This window comes from Natrix helvetica, assembly GCF_964273705.1.
Source record: "Natrix helvetica genome assembly, chromosome: 1".
Taxonomy (NCBI): domain Eukaryota; kingdom Metazoa; phylum Chordata; class Lepidosauria; order Squamata; family Natricidae; genus Natrix; species Natrix helvetica.
The window spans coordinates 163,099,213-163,119,275 of record NC_138548.1 but is presented as its reverse complement, the minus strand read 5'-3'; the positions used below and the strand labels follow the sequence as shown (position 1 = coordinate 163,119,275).

General features: G+C 38.1%; 1 protein-coding gene across 1 annotated transcript in view; it reads right to left on the bottom strand.

Moving 5' to 3' along the window:
- The window catches only part of MYO3B (myosin IIIB), a gene marked incomplete at its 5' end in the record, with an annotated part of 314,537 nt that overhangs the window by 246,110 nt on the left and 48,364 nt on the right, over window positions 1–20,063 (bottom strand). Inside the window, one exon of the mRNA XM_081955637.1 lies at window positions 1,207–1,272. Coding sequence (XP_081811763.1) covers window positions 1,207–1,272 — 66 coding nt within the window. The remainder of the gene's footprint in view (window positions 1–1,206; window positions 1,273–20,063) is intronic.

The window sequence follows — 20,063 nt, the reverse complement described above, 5'->3', positions numbered from 1 at the left end:
TCAACAATTAAGAACATGAACATTTGTTCAGCGGACATTTTTAAGATTCGTGAAGCTTATAGGTTTTGTTCCACTTAGCCATTTGGTTCTAACTTAGATTGAGTATGAACCCAGTCACTATGGTTTTCAAGCCATGGTTTATTTTATATGGTTGTGTGTAAACCGGGCATTATGATCTGTTCAATCAGCCAACTAATAATTTGTATGAACCCAATCTGTTACTTGATATTTAGAGTTGAAGAAGAGCTGAAGAAGCTTCTTGGATGAGAAGCAAAATGTCTTCAAAGAAAAACCAGAAAGTCCAATTGCCTCTTGAAAAAAGCACCTTTGGGACAACCATGACCCTGGATGACTGAGAATCTCCACAGACATTTAGCAATAGAAGTTAATATTTATTCACATCGCTGAAAAATTATAATAAGATAATGCCTCTTCCCAACCTAGTTCATTCAGCACATTCTAGTGAAAAAAATATGAGCTGGAGTCAAATCCCTGCTGCCAATGTAGAGGTCACTAAATGTACTTAGAGACCCACTCTCATCCATGGCTCTACGATCATGAATGAGTCAGAATGAAGGAAACACATGCGTGCAGCAAGCAGATTTTAAGGTGCTTGTGTAAAGTTGGCAAATTGTATTCTTGGCGATAAAGTTCCAATCATTATTTGAACAATTCTTCTCAAGAGATCTCTACACCTTAGTTGTAACTTAGCAAAGCCGAATTACTGTGGGTGATTCCATTTGGAGGGAAGATAAGAGGCAATGTGATATAATAATGAAGATCATGAATTAGATGCAGAAAAAGCCAAGAAAATCAAACCTTCATCCATAGAAATTCCCCAAATGAGATGTTGGCTAAATTAATCTCTCTCAGCTCAACCCCACTTATTAAGGTTGTTGCTATGGGGGGAGGGGGGGAGAAAGTAGGAATTCTGTATTTCACCTTGAATTCCCAAATCAAAGGTCAGATATAAATAATTTTTTTTACAATAAAGTAAATATGCCGTCAAATAACTATGAATAATAATAAATTGATAGTTAAGATCTATACCTATCAATAGTCAAAATTTTCAAACGTAATATAAAATGAAAAAAAATGGCTTTGGTTCCCTTACATGTGTGTTCCTTTCCAAATTTTGCCACAGATCAGTTCACAATGCCTTTAAAAAATAACCCTTTCAACACACACAAAAATAGCATTACTTACTGAGAAATGAAGTGGTTGAATCCTCTGGACCAATTTCCTGGTTGGAATAGCGTTGGAGGGGGATTCCTGAAAAATATGCAGGCAGTTTGTATGAACAGCTGAAAGAGTCAAAGCAATTGTTCAACACTAAAATCTGTTGTTAATGTTATCAGAAGGAATTGTTTTCAATGTGGAAGGTATCCATGGATCATTCCTGCTATTATCTAAAAAATGAAATTGCTTATCTTGGCCATCCGTGTTCTTCCAAACAGTTTAAGGAAATTTAGGCAAGGATTCGGAATTGTAGCTGAACAACTGGGCCCCAAATATTTACCTATTCTGATGAAAGAAGTCTTCCTACACCATTTCTATAGGCAAAAGGTTCTTCCAGATGATCATTCAGGACAAATTGAAAAGATGTAACTAGCCACAAATATATCTAAGACATTTTCAGAGCTACTCTCCTCACAGAAGTCTGCTATGTGCATCTCACACTGAATTCTGTATGTGTGTGTGTGTGTTTGTTAAAAATAATGTAAATAATAACAACAATAATGTTATATTAGATTAGAGCAGTGGAAATGAAAAAAGAGCACCCGATTTTTTAATTTTTTCCCCTATACCTCTGCCTGGGTTGTGTGCATGTGTTGAAAACTGAGCAAAACACAGCTAAGTAATAATAGCTCTATAATGAATGGCTCACTTTCATCTGCATCTATCTGAAAGCCATTTCTGCTATCTCATTTTCTGCAGATTGTCATGTTATCTGAGCCAAATGTATTATTACTTTTCTCTTTTCATACAGTACTGGTTCAAAATGAGCAGGGAAAATCCAAAATACTTGCCGGATATGCATCATTTATCACATTTACTATTAGGAAGCAATGTGATGGGTTATAGTCAGTGACATTAATGCTTAGGTTCTTGTTCCATTAAATAGGTTCTATCACCACCTGCATCAGAGCCTCAGATGCAAGATATACAAATCCCATCTGCGAAGATGAATGGAGGCAATAGCTACTTGCATCTGCTTTAAAAAAAAGTCTGCACAAGTCCAATAATTGGTTAGGAAAACAACTAACTAAGCATTCTAATGAAGTCTTCAGGAGACAATCAGAAACTTTATAAGAGCAAAAGTGCATTGGTTCTTTTGGACATATGATCCTTGATGAGAATAAAATCGCAATGCCCCCTCCCCCAGTAATCCTCTATTGACCAATAGCTTTCTTTCTTGGTAAGCAATCAGAGTAGCTTAACCTGCAGAGGCCACGTTGGACTCACTCTCGTGGTTATGTTAATGTAGTATCCTTCACTCCTGAGCCCACAGAAAAGTATGCCAGTACAAACTGCCCTGCACTAGGAGCCAAGTTCTAATCTGCCTTAGAAACAATGCCAATGAGTGGTGTTGTCCTTAAGAGATTTGATGTTACATTTTTTTTTAAAAAAAAATACTCTTTGGATTTGTCTCCCAAATGTCACCATCAATTGGGAAAGCCAGCAAGTGTTCTTGTTAATGTATAGTGGAGCAGAATAAGATTATTTTAAATAGGTGCATTAGACATTTTTCAACTTACCTCAGTGATAACCATAACAGAGCGTCTATCCACACAGAGCCTGTCAGCTAGAGCACAACTCTAGCAATCTTCAGAAACAGTGCTAGACTTACATACAGTACTCACGGTCTAAGTGGCGTTCTGGAAGAGCTCCAAGCCTACGCCCCAAATGTAGCTGATAGGTTCCATGTATTTATTTATTTATTTATTTATTTATTTATTTATTTATTTATTTATTTATTTATTTATTATTTATTTATTTATTTATTTATTTATTTATTTATTTATTCACATTTCTAAACCGCCCCCTCTCCCAAAAAGGGACTCGGGGCGGTGTACAGTCCACAATAAATCACAGATAAAATACAAATATAAATAGAACTATAAATATATGTATGTATGTGGAGGAGGTTAAAATTAAGCGTACTGTACAGAGGAATAAATATGAGGCTGAAAGCCCTAAAAACAATTAAAACTAAAACATTACCCTTAAAATAACCAGATGAGAATATACTACCAGGAGTTCATAGATGTAACATTTATAATCATGCCAGGCCAGCTAGTCGGAACGGGTGAGTCTTCAATTTTTGTCGGAAGGAGCGGAAGTCCGAGGTGGTTCTAATGTCGGGGGGGGGGAGGTCATTCCAGAGGGTTGGGCCCATCACAGAGAAGGCTCTACTCCTTGGCGCCGCCCGCTGGCATTGCCTAGTGGACGGCACTTGGAGAAGGCCCTCCCTGTGAGAGCGGATTGGCCGCAGGGATGTATGTGGGAGGATGCGATCCCCAAGTAACTAGGTCTTTCTAGTTGATTTCTACTTTGATTTCTTAAAGTTGCAGCATGTTTTTTAGGCACATCTATCACTTGACATGATGCTTTTCACAACTGATGACAGAAATCCCCTACTTTTAATTGGGATTACAACATCTGGTCTGCAAATTTTGGGTTACCATTAGATGGCAGCAAAGGTAGAGGAAACAGTCAAACGCTTTACTGCCATCTGGTGGCCATCTAAACTTTTGTTTCTGAGATCTGATGTATTTCTTTTTCAGTCCTATATCTCCATGTATTTATTATGAACAAAGTTTCCTAAACTTTTATAAATATTGTTTTTGGGGAGGGTATCATGCAATTATATTGACATTCTTGTATTGAGAGAGCAACAAAAGAGCATCTGGCTTAGGGCTATCTACACATGGGCAAAATACTACTGGGAAAAAGGACTATTTTGATAAGTCCTCCCCAAAGCTGCACAGGGTAGTACATCCAGCCTGGTCAAGGCAAAAGCCCAATGAAATTTCAGAGTTACAATTGAAGAGAGGTAAGACAATAGTTCATGCACATTAGGAAGAACCCACAAACTATAGCAGGGGTCAGCAGCCTGCGGCTCTGGGACTGCATGTGGCTCTTTCATTCCTCAGCTGCGGCTCCCTATCACCAGTCAGCACCACAATTTTGAGAGCAGCTTCTGGTTGGGGAGAAAGCAGGGCGTGCCAGGAGGAGATTCTATGACAAGGGATGGGTTTTCTGGTCAGTTCCACAATTGATAGGGCTTTCGGTTAGGACAGGTAGAGGAAAAGGGATGCCGTGCTAGGAGGAGACTCTATGGTGGAGAAACCGGATTTCTGGTCGGCTCCGGAATTGAACAGGGAGCTTCCGGTTAGGACCTTTGTGGCTTTTTTGAGTGTTTAAGGTTGCCGACCCCAACTATAGGATTAGATATCAAGCTTAAACTAATTTTTAAAAAATCAATAAACTGGATATGTTGTTTAAATTGACTCCTGGCATTTTCAATCCCTAATGGAGAGAGGCTTTTCCAAAAGACGGTCCTGAGGATTGAAGTTTTCTATTACCTTTTGTTAACCAGGTTGATTTATAATGGCCTCTGAGAACCAGTGAAGCCAGACCCACAGGAGAAAAAATCAATTTCAACCAGAAATTAAGGAGATAGAACCAGGCTCTGGTACCCACAGAAACCATACCTGTCTCTAACTGAAATGCATAAGGTAATACCAGTCTTGATCTTTGAAACTGAACAATTAAGGCTTGAGAATTTGCTTTTTCCTTTGTCTCTTCCAAGCCCTTTTCCTTTTGCACTTTGGCAAAGCTATTTTTCGTAAGGAAGTTCCTCACCTGTCGTGCAGCTTTTTTTCCCTGTGTGTAAAATAAATTAAATCCTAACAGCAACGGAAATTAATTTTATTGCGCGTATTGAATAAATATAGGAAATAGATATAAGTGCTGTTGACCTAGTATGTCATTTCTGATTGCTTGTAGTTTTGTATGATTACATTTCACCAAACAACTCTCTTCCGGGTTTGATACAATTTATTGTGCTTTTTTTTTTTAGATTTGTACTAATGCTTTAGGCCCTGAATAATATTACAATTATTAGAATCTCAACCTTATTTCTCCCACTCTTTCTGCTAATGTTCACTGAGGCATGTAGCTACTAAGAGCAATCTATACTTCCTTGCTACCCGAAATCGTATTTTGAAAATTCTACCCAAGCTTTTCTTCATAATATTTCCAGTCAAGAACAAAGATGTGGTAAAATGTTCTCTCTCTTAACTTGAATACATTCAATAGATGTCTGGCTCTGGGCATGGTTGCATGCCCTCAAGGGAAAGGAGCATAGGATATCAGAGGTCAAATCCTGCCCATTGGGTTGTGCTTGGTTTCAGAAGTTCTCCTTCTCTAGAGGTTTATTTTCAGGCCCTTCTTTCTTATAATCTTCCATTCCTTGATAGGTTCTAGAGAAAACCAAGGCCTTGGGCTATCCAGAAACTATTTATTATTTTATTTTGATCTTTCAATTAGTGGAGAATTATGATTTCCCATATAATAAGCACATGAGAATTGTGGAACATTGTGAAACCAATGTGGGGTAAGCAGAAAAGCTATAAGATAACACTGTTTAGGGACACCAAAAATTCTGCACAGGGGGACCATGGTGGCACAGTGGTTAAAGTGCAGTACTGCAGGCTACTTCTGCTGACTGCCAGCTGCCTGCAATTTGGCAGTTCAAATCTCACCAGGCTCAAGGTTGACTAGGCCTTCCATCCTTCCGAGGTGGGTAAAATGAGGACACAAATTGTTGGGGGAAATATGCTGACTCTGTAAACCGCTTAGAGAGGGCTATGAAGGGCATGCTCAGCAAACCAGTTGTTAAACTGGTAGGATCCCACCTCTGTCTAAGGTTATTGCTATTGTTATTTGCTTGTTGTTTTAAGTATGAAATCAGGGCAACCATCCACATAGTTCCATGTTACTAGCTAGGTTTAATATGTACTATATATGACTATGAATGGTGGAATGCAAATATATTTCGAAAACTATGTTATCCATAGATACTCATGTTTCCACCTTTCTCCTCAACAGGAAGAAAAGAAAATGGGTCTTTGGGTATAATGAAACAGAGATATTTTAATCTATTAAATGTTACCTATTTTCTCTTCATTAAACCGGTTTCCAAAGCCACAGCTGGGAGGACCAAATGGATCATTCTTTCCACCATCAAGGCTAGTTCTACAGTTCACTGGACACCATTTGTCCTTTACATTAAGCTGTGTGCCTAATTACAGGTCACAGTTAATAGATTTACAGTTGACAAATGCGGTGATGATGAGAATCACTGCACTGAACAGTTTTCCAAATGTCTTAAAAGGTTGGATAGATAAAAACATGATTTCATTAATACAGAAAGATCAATTGTTGAGATAAAAGGCCAAACAAAGAAGCCAGACTTCTAAATGCAGAGAGATCCATTACTGGAGAAAACCATGATGTTTCCAAAGGGAGAAAATTAACTGCACTGAGTATCAACACCTGCTACTAGAAACTGATCCAACCAGCAACTGATTTAAATAAGCAGAAGAGCCAGATAGAGACTTGCAGTGAATTTGGATGCATGGTTTTGGAATAAAATCATCAGAGATGTTTCAAATATCATCAATTACTGGATTTTAAAATATATTTTTTCTAGAATGTAAGGATTTGTACTTTATTTTTAATGTTAAATAATGCATCTTTAAACATAAAGGAAAAAGAAGACTACGTGTATGTAATGACATGATGGCTTTCATGCCCAGAATGCTCACCTCAATGCTTACACACAAGTGTTTTTTTTTAACTCCTGATGGCTAGTGAGTAACAAATAACTGTTGGGTTCCTGGTCTTATGCTATCCATAATCTTATCTCCAGTGCTGTCCAAAGGTAAGCAAAAATAGAATCTGGCTTCCCCATTTATTTCGCTCGTCAGAAGGTTGCAAAAGGTGTTCACAGGGCCCCAGGACAGTGGTGGGTTCCTACCGGTTTGGACCAGTTCGGCCGAACCGGTAGTAGTTTGGCAGCCTGGGTTGCTGGAACCGGCAGCGACCCAGGCCTGCCACGCTCCCGAACTGGCTCTCCGAGCAGCGCCATAGGCTCGTCGTCTTGTTTTTTGCTTCTTCGCATGCACAGAGCAACTTTTATTGCACTGCACATGCGCATCAAATGCGCAGTGCACCCACGAGCGAACCGGCAGTAGTGACTACAGGAACCCACCCCTGCCCCAGGACACTGCAACCGTCATAAATATGAATCAGTTGCCAAGCGTTTGGATTTTGATCACGTGACCATGGGATGCTGCAATGGTTGTAAGTGTGTGAAAAATGATCATTAGTCACTTTTTTTTGGTGCTGTTGTAACTTTGAATAATCTCTAAACAAACTATTGTAAGTCAAGGACTACCTGTACTCTGTGTATCTGTTGTAGTGAGCTGCCACTCATGGAAGCTTATGCCTTTTATTAAAATGTGCCACCAACCTCATCCTCATTTTTTGCCACATAGCCTAAAATGGCTCTCCTCTTACTATATCCATGGTTTACTCCATGGACTCTCTTAGAATTATTTGATCAAACTTAAGCTAACATTACCTGTTAGGAATGTAAGCTAACAGTTGGGTCATAAGCCATGAAGTAGTACTGTTACTTTAAGTACTGCTGTAATGGGATTGGTTGCTGTTACCTCAAGCAGCCATAAGATGGAGCCAGAATGACTGTTAGCTCTCTGTTTGTTATATGCTGATTGATGGATGTATTGTGAGTTACTGTGTTTTTGCTACTGTTAGCTGCTTTGTGTGCTAAACTGATTATATGATACTGGACTGTGTTCGATGGATCACTCCTTAACTGAGAACATTGATAACTGACTAACTGAACTGTGTGTAAATTGAACTCTGAATACCTCTATATTTCCACATAGTAAAGTACTATCATTTGTACTATTCGTTGTCTCTGTATGCTGGTTTGCGCGTGTTCTTCCATATCACTCTCATTACGCTTCTCTGCACACTTGCTCTCCTAACGGGGAGCTTACTTACTTAACACCTACTCTCCCTGAATTACTATTTCCTCCAGCAGCTCAAGGGAGTTTATAGTCAGTCCCTTCCCCAACTTGCACATCATTTTGTGGTTGCATGACCCACAACTGAGAGTGTACACCACAGCTCTTTATTATTTTGGTTATTACTGAAATGATGACAACACATTGAACAGCACTGAACTAGAAGTAATGCTACTGTGTAATGTTTCTTAAAATGCCATCCAAGACTCTTGCATTGGTCCACAAAATCAAAATTATGTACTAGCTACTGAAGATATTTGCAAAAATTTAAAACAATGTGCCTCTTCCCAATATTATTTTTATTTGTTCAAAATGATAGGATCACAAAAAATATTTACATTTACATGATTCAATAAATATTCTAGGAATCTGTAAGTTTTAATTTTAATATGGTAAATATTGATAAATATAACTCATATAAAAAAAGCTCTTTTGGGGTCCTCCATAATTTTTTTAAGTGGGAAGGGATAGAAGTTTAAGAAGCACTTTAGTGACTCTACAAAGGATTCTAGATCCTATTTCTCACCCGTTAAATGCCCTCGCTAGGTAAGATTGTATAAATTGCATTTTTCAGTGATGGGATTCAATTTTTTTTTAGTACTGGTTCTGTGGGCGTGGCTTGGTGGATGTGCTGTGGCTTGGTGGGCATGGCAGGGGAAGGTTACTGCAAAATCCCCATTCCCTCCCTGTAAACTGGGACTTGGGAGGCAGAGAATAGATGGGGGTGGGGCCAGTCAGAGGTGGTATTTACCTGTTCTCTGAACTACTCAAAATTTCCACTACCGGTTCTCCAGAACTGGTCAGAACCTACTGAATACCCCTTCTGGTACTTTTACATAAAATCATGTGACTGCCTCAAGCCTACCATCATTTTTTCTTCTCTTAAAACAAAACTCTTAATAAAAATCACATTCAGAAATACTTGTCACATGCGGTTAGGATATTCTGCTCTGGTGCACAATTTAAAGGACAGAATGAAACATTAGTGTAACCCTCAGAGATTAGTAAAATCCATATTAAAATGTTTAGTATAAATGTGGCAGGTTTCATTTTTAAGCCACAGCGCACAATTTACATTATTTGCTTAATGATATTTGTTAGGATTCTGACCTGATCTTGTATTAAAGTATCATAATCAATGAAAAACTTTCAACCCCTCCCCACTTTTCAGGTGCATAGTCACAGCCTTACAGGCCACATCACCGGAAAATTGATACTTGCTTCATTTCATTCTGTAATTCTTGGTTATATGCACCCTGAGGGTCCCTTGGTTTCAAAGTTGGAAAAAAACAAGTAAAAGCTAGCATATATGCATCACTGTCTCCTTCTCTTCGTTGGCCAACAGTAAATAGTGATCACTTTCCGCAGCATAACAGCTGGATAGTTTTCAGTCATACTGTGAGTGTTTTATAGAGATATTTCAGGAAAATGATTTACCATGATTCACCTAATCTCAAGGAAAATCAATTATCTCCAAGTGAAGGGTTTAAAATAAAAATAGCTGATCCATCAATATGTATAGCTATTTAAAAACTTATATTTAAACTTGTTTTTCTTTAAAAAAGAAAAAAGTAAGCCTGACATTCAAAGGTGTTTCACTAGATACTGAAATCAGGGTACCTGAGAAAATAAAAGTATGTAAGTGGTTATAAATAAATTTAAATTATTATTATTAATTATTATTATACATAAAATCCACATATTTACATCCAGAATACGTATTCAGGTTCCATAGTCATGCTTAAAAGACCGCTCCATTACCTAATGTTCTGACCGAGGCTTCCCAAGAGCATGAAGCAAACTTCTTGTCCCGATAAAAAAAACTTTTATTACTTTGCTGTGAATTCTGCTCTTTCACATATAACAAAGTCTTTCAAGGGAAGATTTACAGTCACAGACTTTATCAGGCTTGAAGAGCTGACAGGCCAATATCGGCAAAACTTGGCAAGGATTCTCGGAGAGTCACAAACCAATTAAGTGAACTAATTGTCTCCTGCAAACTCCACTCCCCCTTCGCTCCTCTTTTATTTCCTCTGGGAGAGGCCATTCATCATCCACCTATGGCCTTACTCCCAAGTCAATCCCTGTTCTTTAGCTGCTCCCTTCATCTGGCAACTCTGCGCATGCACAGACTGGGAACAGGCTCCAGCTGTTCGTCTGCCTCACTGATGTCTGACTCTGAAGGCAGCTGATAACTGGCATATGGCTCTGGCCCTATCTCTGCCTCCAACACAGAGCCCTCATCAGAGCCTACCTCAGACTCCAGGACTGGCCCATGTTCCTCCCCAACCTCCTCACTGTCCAAATCTGCTGCCAGATCCGCTGGCGGCCACAACCCCTAAGAGGGTCCTCTGGGAACTATTAATACTCCTGATTCAAGGGGAAAATAACGTGTTTCATTTCTTTAAAATGAAAAATAATTATTTTTGAATAAATGGAAAAAAATAAGATTTTTTAAAAAAAACATTATTAGGAATGTTTACACAAGTTTCCTAAGCTGACAGGCTTTGGCAGGTTCCACACAGATAAGCAGGAAACTGTTCCAACCTATATTTCAGTTGTACAATTTTGCAGGACACATTCTGCAAAATGTGAAGACAAAGCAATTGATAAATCACTTAATGAATTCATTTTCAAAAAGAAAAAAGCAGCACTAAGCACTAGCAAAGCAGCGCAAGTTCATTTTTTATAAGTGAAGTAATGTTTAGAAAACAAATTCCCTTTTTCATTAGAAAAGGTTATTAGGATAGTGCATTTTGATGGTCCACACAGCAATATATTAAACTTCAAGCAATGTAGTTAAAGCATCTCCAGACTGTTGATGGGGCAATCATAAATATCTTCATCCAGAGCAAAATGCATTGCATTTATTTCCAAGTGAAACATGATAAATGATAAAACATGATACAATATAAAACAGCTCAGTACTGGATTGCAAAACTATTCAAATACTTGGATCGAGGTCAGCATCAATCTTTTTAATGAATTCATGAGCTACAGAATTAAGGAATTTGGCAGCTTACAAGGTTTTATTAGCCTTATGCCGAATCTTACAAGTTATTTTCTTTCCATGATTAGTTTTTGTTATTAGCCATTTTCAATCAAGGTAGAAGGAAAAGTGCACTGTACAAATAATTCAAGAACCAGATGAATAAACACAATTTGGTTCTCCATGGACCAGCTTCATCATACACACTTAACCTATTTTAACTTTATGCTTTCCTGCGTAAGGCAGCATTCTGCTTTTTTTCATGGAGCTACTGAAGCAACTAAAATTAAAACTCTCTGTGGCAGCCAGAAATCAGGGTGAAGAATTCCTCATTTATCCATGTATTCATTATAAATTAATATATTGCTTTTATATCTCATTTTTATTATTGGTGTGCATGTTATCTAGCAATGAAATTTAGCCTTTAGAATATTCTGCTATATAATTAGGTAAGATGGCACCTTCAAGTGTGATAAATTACCAACTAGGAACAACATTCTATTCCACTCGCACATAGAAAATAGTCAGATTAGAGACAATGTTTGTAAGATGTACACTTCCTGAGAACAAGAGATTAATTCCTTTGACTTTTTCATGCAAACGCACTTGATTTACAGTTCCGCAAATCAGGAACTGTGGAAAAAGTTAAATGCCAATATTCACACTTTTCTTATACTAGTTTTGTCTGTGTGTGTTTCTGTGTGTGCAAAACATTCATATATATAATAAGAAAAATCCAGTGTGTATGTGTATATATAATATATATACATTAGAATAGGTACAGGTAGTCCTCAACTTACAATAGTTCATTTAGTGACCATTCATAGTTACAATGGCAGTGAAAAAGGGATTTATGTCCATTTTTCACATTTATGACCATTGCAGCATCCCCATGGACACATAATCAAAATTTAGATCAAAACTGACCCATATTTATGACTGTTGCAGTCCCGGGGTTAGTTGATCACCTTTTGCAACCTTCCAACAAGCAAAGTCAATAGGGAAACCAGATTTATTTAACAACCCTGTTAGCTAATAATAAGTGCAGTGATTCACTTAACATCTGAGGCATGAAAGGTTGTAAAATGAAACAAAATTAACTTAGCAACTCTCTCATTCAGTAACAGAAAGAATGGGTTCCATTATAGTCATAAGTCAAGACTATCTGTATATACAGGATACACATTCCACAATGTATTCCATTCTCTTTAGATGTAATTTAATTAGATTAATTGTAGTGTATTAGAGAGAGAAAACTGAATAAAATATACTGGATAGGTTTAATATACAGGCTTGGTATTATCTCATCTGATCTGCCCTTGCCAATGTAATGCATTGGCACGAGCATCAATGTAATGCATGGGCAAGAGCATCAAGAGATAACATGCCATAGTGAATTCCACATTTCTGAGTACATATAAGAAAGTTAGCTAAAACAGTCAACTTCTCATGTGGCCATCCTGCATTTAGCTTCCTCTCCACCTGGACATTGGAGCCTACAGACAAAATTCCCTTTTATTCAGAATTGCTGAATGACCACCAGTCTTTCAATGACCAGGCATAACTCAGAAGTTCAAGACTTGCTTTAAGAAGTAAAAAGGAGTGTATGAACGCACGTTTGCGATTGCAAAGTCCATTGATGAAAGCATGCCTGCTTGAATGAACTGTCAGAGATCAAATGTCACATATAAAAACTGCCAGATTGCATTCACCCTGTTTTTGGGAGAGCCAGTTCACACAAGCCAGCTGCCAAGTTTCTGTTCTGAGTAATTAAGCAATGAATCAACTTCAAAGAATGTCATAAAAGCCTCGTCTTTAGCTCTGTGCTTCTTGCTTTCTTCCCTTCTATCCAAGGCATTCTGGAATATTTTCAAGTAGAAGAACTTGCTTAGGTTACCATGGTGATAAACTAAAGCTAAAAATTACACATAATTGTTGCTGATGTCACTGTTCTCACTTTGTTTCCAAGGCAACAAAGCACTTCCTTTAATGATGATGTTTTATTTTTCCTCTCTATTGGAAGGCTTACCCCCGAAATGGTTTAGAAGAGCAGAGATCTATATAGGCTGAGCTTAGCTAATAAGCCATTCATAAACTTTCAATCATCATTAGTAAAGATGAGATATAAATGAGATAGTAAGGATGAGATATAAGCTGGGCTTCCCAAATGTAGGGAACTATTTGTTTCCCTGATCATATAGGTTTCACCCCCACCCTCTCACAATGTTATAATCCTAGCAATTTATTTCAAGGAACTGAAAGAGTAGAATAAAAAAAAATGATAAACCTGCCATACCTGCATCCATTGATATCAAAGGAAATGTTGGAGCAAGGGGAGGAATAGGAGAGTAATGGGACATAACTGAAAAATACTGTCCCTGCAGCATATGTTAATAATGTATGCTTTCCACCATATTTTAAGGGACGCGGTGGCACAGTGGCTAAGACGCTGAGCTTGTCAATCAGAAAGGTCAGCGGTTCAGTGATTCAAATCCCTAGTGCACGTAACGGAGTGAGCTCCCGTTACTTGTCCCAGCTTCTGCCAACCTAACAGTTCGAAAGCACATTAAAAATGCAAGTAGAAGAATAGGTGGGAAGGTGACAGCGTTCCATGCGCCTTCGGCGTTGAATCATGCTGGCCACATGACCATGGAGATGTCTTCGGACAGCGTTGGCTCTTCAGCTTTGAAATGGAGATGAGCACCGCCCCCTAGAGTTGGAAACTAGTAGCACATATGTGCGAGGGGAGCCTTTACCACCATATTTAAAGAAAGACAAAAGCAACTAGCTCCAGGAAAACCTATTCTGCCCCATTCAGATCAATTCTGTGCAGAGGTGGGTTGCTCCCAGTTCGGCCTGGATAGGGCGAACTGGTAGTAGCAGCAGGAAGAGGCTCTGCCAACCCACTTGGACGCTTCTGTGCATGCGCAGAAGCATAGTGCGCCCAAACCAGTAGTAAAAAAAAAAAAGCAACCCACCACTCATTCTGTGAAAGGAGGCCAAACTACCGCAATTAATGGATCTAATTTAGGAGTTTTGTTGAGATCAGAACAGTTGGGATTTGGGGAGCCATGAATATGTTTTCCTCTTATGCTGCTACAAGTTTATGAGACTCAGGAAAGCTTTAGGAACAAGTCAACAATGTTGGATTCCTGGATACCAGTGTTCAGATACTGCACTACAGCAACGATCAGACCTAATTTTAACTACACTTTTTAAAACCCCATTTCTACCTTTCCTCCTATGATGCCACCAGGTCCCTTCCCATGAGAAAGGGGCCCAGAACAGTTTCCTTCTGCCCCCTAGTGGTAAGGGCGCTCAATCTCACAAAGCAGATCCAATCTATCTTAAGGCTGGCAATAGCAGCTGCCTGTATGTCACCTCTCAGGATGTTAGATGTGTCCTTCACCACTTGGCTGCACGCAGGCTGCAAGGGCCTGACCTTGTCGGCACACTATGTTTCACTAGAGCAAAACAAATCTGTGGTTACTGTATCGTAGCAGCTTGTACTTATTTATAGAATGGCTTCTGAACAGTAATAATTTATGTAGGAATTGGCTGGCTGAAGTAGCATGAGGATACACAAGACAGGAAAAGGACTACATATGGATTCACAGATCAATCCCAGCAGATAACTCAGCTCCTGTTTAAAACTACGAACACTGTGAATCTATGAATGGCAAGAGCCATTCTGCCTATGGTGCTTCCCTGGGAGTCTAGATCTCCCTGCCTTTGATTGAGGGGGACCGTAAGAACGATGGGAACACTCGGCTTTTTAAAAAACATTTTAGGAAGCAGCAGTTACGGTAACAACAGAAAGAAACAAGACAGCATTTACCTTATCTGCTTTGGAAAAGCGCCACGTTAAAAAAAAGAGACAGTTTTACTGAGCTTGTTACTTTGAAATCTGGCTACACATAATGCAATGCATGAAATACTTGCAAATGGTTGGGTTAGAGAAAATGTCTTTTGAGTAGACGGGGAAGCACTAATTAAATAATTGTTTCTCCTAAGCATTTAACAGCAAGGTTACTGCTACTACTGATAATTTCAGTGTGAGAATAAAAAGGTAAAGGTAAAGGTTCCCCTTGCACATATGTGCTAGTCGTTCCTGACTCTAGGGGACAGTGCTCACCTCCGATTCAAAGCCAAGGAGCCAGCACTGTCCGAAGACGTCTCCATGGTCATGTGGCTGGGACGACTAAATGCTGAAGGCGCACAGAACGCTGTTACCTTCCCACCAAAGTGGTTCCTATTTTTCTACTTGCATTTTTACATGCTTTAGAATGGCTAGTTTGGCAGAAGCTGGGACAAGTAACGGGAGCTCACGCCGTTACGTGGTGCTAGGGATTCGAACCGCTGAACTGCTGATCTTTCTGATTGACAAGCTCAGCATCTTAGCCACTGAGCCACCGTGAATATCATGGAATATCATGGAATATGAGAATACCATGGACTAAATCAAGGATCAATCTGGTTTATCAAAATCTACTCCAAACCTGTTACGATTTACTCCAACTGGCAACTCTCCTGGGGCATGGAAGCATCCATACTAATCCTATTATTATTACTGTAGAAAACTCTTGAATCAGGAGATGACAGGGACTGAAGCTGGATCAGCACAGAGAGCTAAAGATCATTCCAAAATCAACCCAGATTTCTCAGTTGACGCACAAATGGCCAAACTCAAATTATCTTACTTTCGGACACATTATGCAAAGACCTGATTCTCTGGAAGAGGAGGCCCTGATATTGGGGAAAGTGGAAGGAAAGAGAAGGTCAGCCAGGAGGAAGGTGGGTGGACTCAGTTTCAGTGACGATGGAGGCACTGTTGGAAGGTACTGAAACAACAGGCTAGGGACAAATTGCCCCAGAAAAAATCTATCTATTGTAACTGGTCACTAGAAGCCTTGAAAACAACTTAATGACACATCATCAGTCAATGAATCACTCAAGACTCTTTGCCATTAGCATTCTTCTTCAGCCTCATGCTTTATGTTCAAGATGCTTTACAAATTGTAGTGTTCATAGCATTTACTATCAGGATAGTGCAAATGGGGAAGAGCCACTTATAAAGAATTGACTATTTGGAACTGTGCAGGGGGTAGGTTATTACCTGTACTTCAGATTAAAAGAACACGAGAATATGATTAGGGACCAGTCCTACATGCTGGCATCAAGAAAGGTATCCTTAGCTGAATGATATGTAGATGAGCACTGGGTCACCCATGATTGGTGAAGCAGGAAACATTAGGAAAATGAAGAGGGTGGGATTCAAAGTGTCAAGTGCATCTGTCATACATTTCATACTACCATGGAAGAAATAATGACTATTCAAAAACATTTTTGACCCTGCAGTGATTTGCACAGGCTGGAAAACTGCAGCCTATTTCATATATCTCCAGGGAGTTGACTATGAGAGGAAAAAATAATGTAGTCAGATAAGACTCTATAGTCTTTAGATGTACATCTTATGGTGTACACACATACACACATACACACATAATCTCTCTCTCTCTCTCTCTCTCTCTCTCTCTCTCTCTCTCTCTCTCTCTCTCTCTCTCTCTCTCCCTCTCTCTCTCTCTCTCTCTCTCTCTAATCTATCTATCTATCTATCTATCTATCTATCTAATCTATCTATCTATCTAATCTATCTATCTATCTATCTAATCTATCTATTTATCTATCTATCTATCTATCTAATCTATCTATCTATTTATCTATCTATCTATCTATCTATCTATCTATCTAATCTATCTGTCTGTCTATCTATCTATCTATCTATCTAATCTATCTATCTATCTAATCTATCTATCTATCTATCTATCTATCTATCTATCTAATCTATCTATCTATCTAATCTATCTATCTATCTATCTATCTATCTATCTATCTAATCTATCTATCTATCTAATCTATCTATCTATCTAATCTATCTATCTATCTATCTATCTATCTATCTATCTATCTATCTATCTAATCTATCTAATCTATCTAATCTATCTATCTATCTTTGTTGAACAGAATAATAAAATATAAGACAAAAATAACATAAGAGCAGGTTCCCCTCTCTGATGTTTCATTATTTTAGTATCTGTAATCTTTTCTAACATGGTGATTAAAGAGTCCTTGTTAATCCATATCTCAATTGTTAGATTATGTAAGGTTTTTCAGCGAGGGAGTCCTTGGTGCTCTCTGAGCTTGCTTATTTTCTTGCAGATGTTTCATTACCCAAACTAGGTAACATCGTCCGTGCTACTAAGGATTGTGGTTTACTGTCAGTTAATATTCCAGTCACTTGCCCTGTCAGTGTTGTTGGGGATTCTCTCTCTCTCTCCCTCTCTCCCTCTCTCTCTCTCTCTCTCTCTCTCTCTCTCTCTCTCCCTCCCTCCCTCCCTCCCTCCCTCCCTCCCTCCCTATGGGGTTGCTGAGCTGTTGCTGCTGTGGGTGAACTCCCATCACATGCTCCAGCTCCTGCCAATCCAGAGGTTCAGAAGTGGGTGACCACGAGTATAAAAATGGGTATCCCTTTGGTGGGCAACTTCACTGGAACATTAAAGGAGACCCCAACTGGATATGCCCTCAGCAATGGTTATGTCACTGACAAATCCCTTCACCTATATGTCAGTGCTTCCAACACAGAAGTATTATTCCGACAGATAGGTATTGATATCTATCTATCTTTCTCACAATTTATCACCTTGTGACACTACCATCAAGGATTAAACTTTCTCATTAAGATCCAAACAAGTTTGGAATATGTTTTTATACTATAGCACCGTCATTCTTGTTAAAGGACCTGAATTAATATCCTGCTGAAATTCAGGTGATCCTATAGAACAAATTTCATCATTTATAATCCTTTGCATTCTTGTACTCTAGATGACAGATTGTTCTGGGAAGTTACTTTGGGAGAAACCATAGTATTATAGCTTATACAACAATAAATATGTAATGTAGCCAATGTTCTTAGGGTGCACTAAGAAGAAAAAACAGCATTCTTCATTCAGGCACTAGCTTCATTTAATTTCACTTTATGTATTTATTTATCTCATTTATTTTATTTATCTGTTTATGGGTGGTTTAGTTATAGTTAACTGTATAGTTATTTTCGTCCTAATTATATTCCTCCCCCAAAACCCCCATAGTTTTATTAATCAGACAGCTTCTTTTCTGATCAAGACTAAGAATTTTCAATAAATACTCACATTCTCTTTCATCAAAATAGATTTTTGGCTAGCTCATAAATCTCCCAAATAAGGACCTCCAGTGCCTTCAAATAAAGATAAATCATACCAAGAAGACATTCAACCATGAAATGATTTTGTTAACATGTCATCTGTCTCTAGAATATATTTTCAAATCTTCAACAGAAGGATCTAAATTACAAAAGGAAAATGGTCCACCTAATGATGATCATGGTTTGGGATCTGACTTTTTCAATCTCTTTCACCTGTGTGTGTACAAATTGTAAAGTACTGTGAATCATAATCATTAAGCCAAATCTCCCCTGGTGTTGAAGAAGTAATAGTTATTACACCATAACATTTTTTGAAAAATGGAATAAGTCTACTTATACGTCCAATTATGCTTACCTGGTGCAAAGGATTACATCATAATAATATTCTTTTCAATTACATCCCTGAAAAAGAATGATGGCTGAGGACCAATAACAGCAGCCACAACCTTTTTATATTTTGCTGTATTGAGTTTTATTAATTTAATATTGTAAGTTACTTAGAGTCTGACAAGAAGGCAGGATATAAATCACGGGAATAAATAAAAGGGTCAATCTAGACCTATTTATAGTGCAAACTCTTTCCCACCCCAATTGTGCCTAATGCAAGAGGATTTCAGGGTATTAAATAATATTAATTGTTTTTAACTATATACCCCATGGGATAAGTGGCATTCTAACATGGAATTGCAAGTCATCTAAAGAATATACATTTTCCTTTAAACAACCACAATTAAATTTATATACGCTACAAGTGTTGCGTCATGCTTTGCTAGGCTTAACAATTATTATATATATTATCCTTAATGGATAGTCATTTGTCTTTTTATACAAATGATGATATATTAAGGAATATAATATATTTAATATAATAGTTAAAAGAATGCTAAAGAGATATTGAATTTCAGTGAGATTATCTGGAATTTAATCTAACTGGATACGGAGAAGAACACGCATCTTTCCTGTACTTACACATTCAAAATATACAATAACAGAGAATTTAAATCTATGTGAAATTATGTAAAATTTTCCAAATTTAGCGATCTAGGAAAATTGTCATTTAAAGCTCAATGCAGTGATACTTTTTAAAGCAACTTATTTTATTATAATCAATACGATAATCATGAAATCAGTATTGTAAGTGCAGCAGTAGATCCAATCTTCAGTTACACAGAAGAGAATCTTCATTGTGGAAATAAATAAATAAAATATACAAAGCACTATGCATATTAGCTTTGATCCAATAATTGTATTCAGACATGATCTGATGATTATATATTAATTGTTTACTGTACCATAACAAAAACATGTCTTTAGGTGGCTTCACTCCCACTTCCTCATTCTGTTCTCCAAAGCAGCCACAAGGAAAAGCTGAGAAACATTATTAATGGCAGCTCGCTGTTTTCTCTAAACCAGACAAGTGGGGATTATTTTACCCATGTCTTAAATCAAACAGTTTTTAAACATGGACTATGGTGCTTGCTTGCTTTAATAAATCAGTTAAGATAAATTCAAGTTTACAGTATATTGATCAACTAATTCTAGTAGAATATAGAAAGGAATAGCAATAGCACTTAGACTTATATACTGCTTCACAGTGCTTTTACAGCCCTCTCTAAACGGTTTACAGAGTCAGCCTATTGCCCCCAACGATCTGGCTCCTCATTTTACCTCCCTCAGAAGGATGGAAGGCTGAGTCAACCTTAAGCCTGGT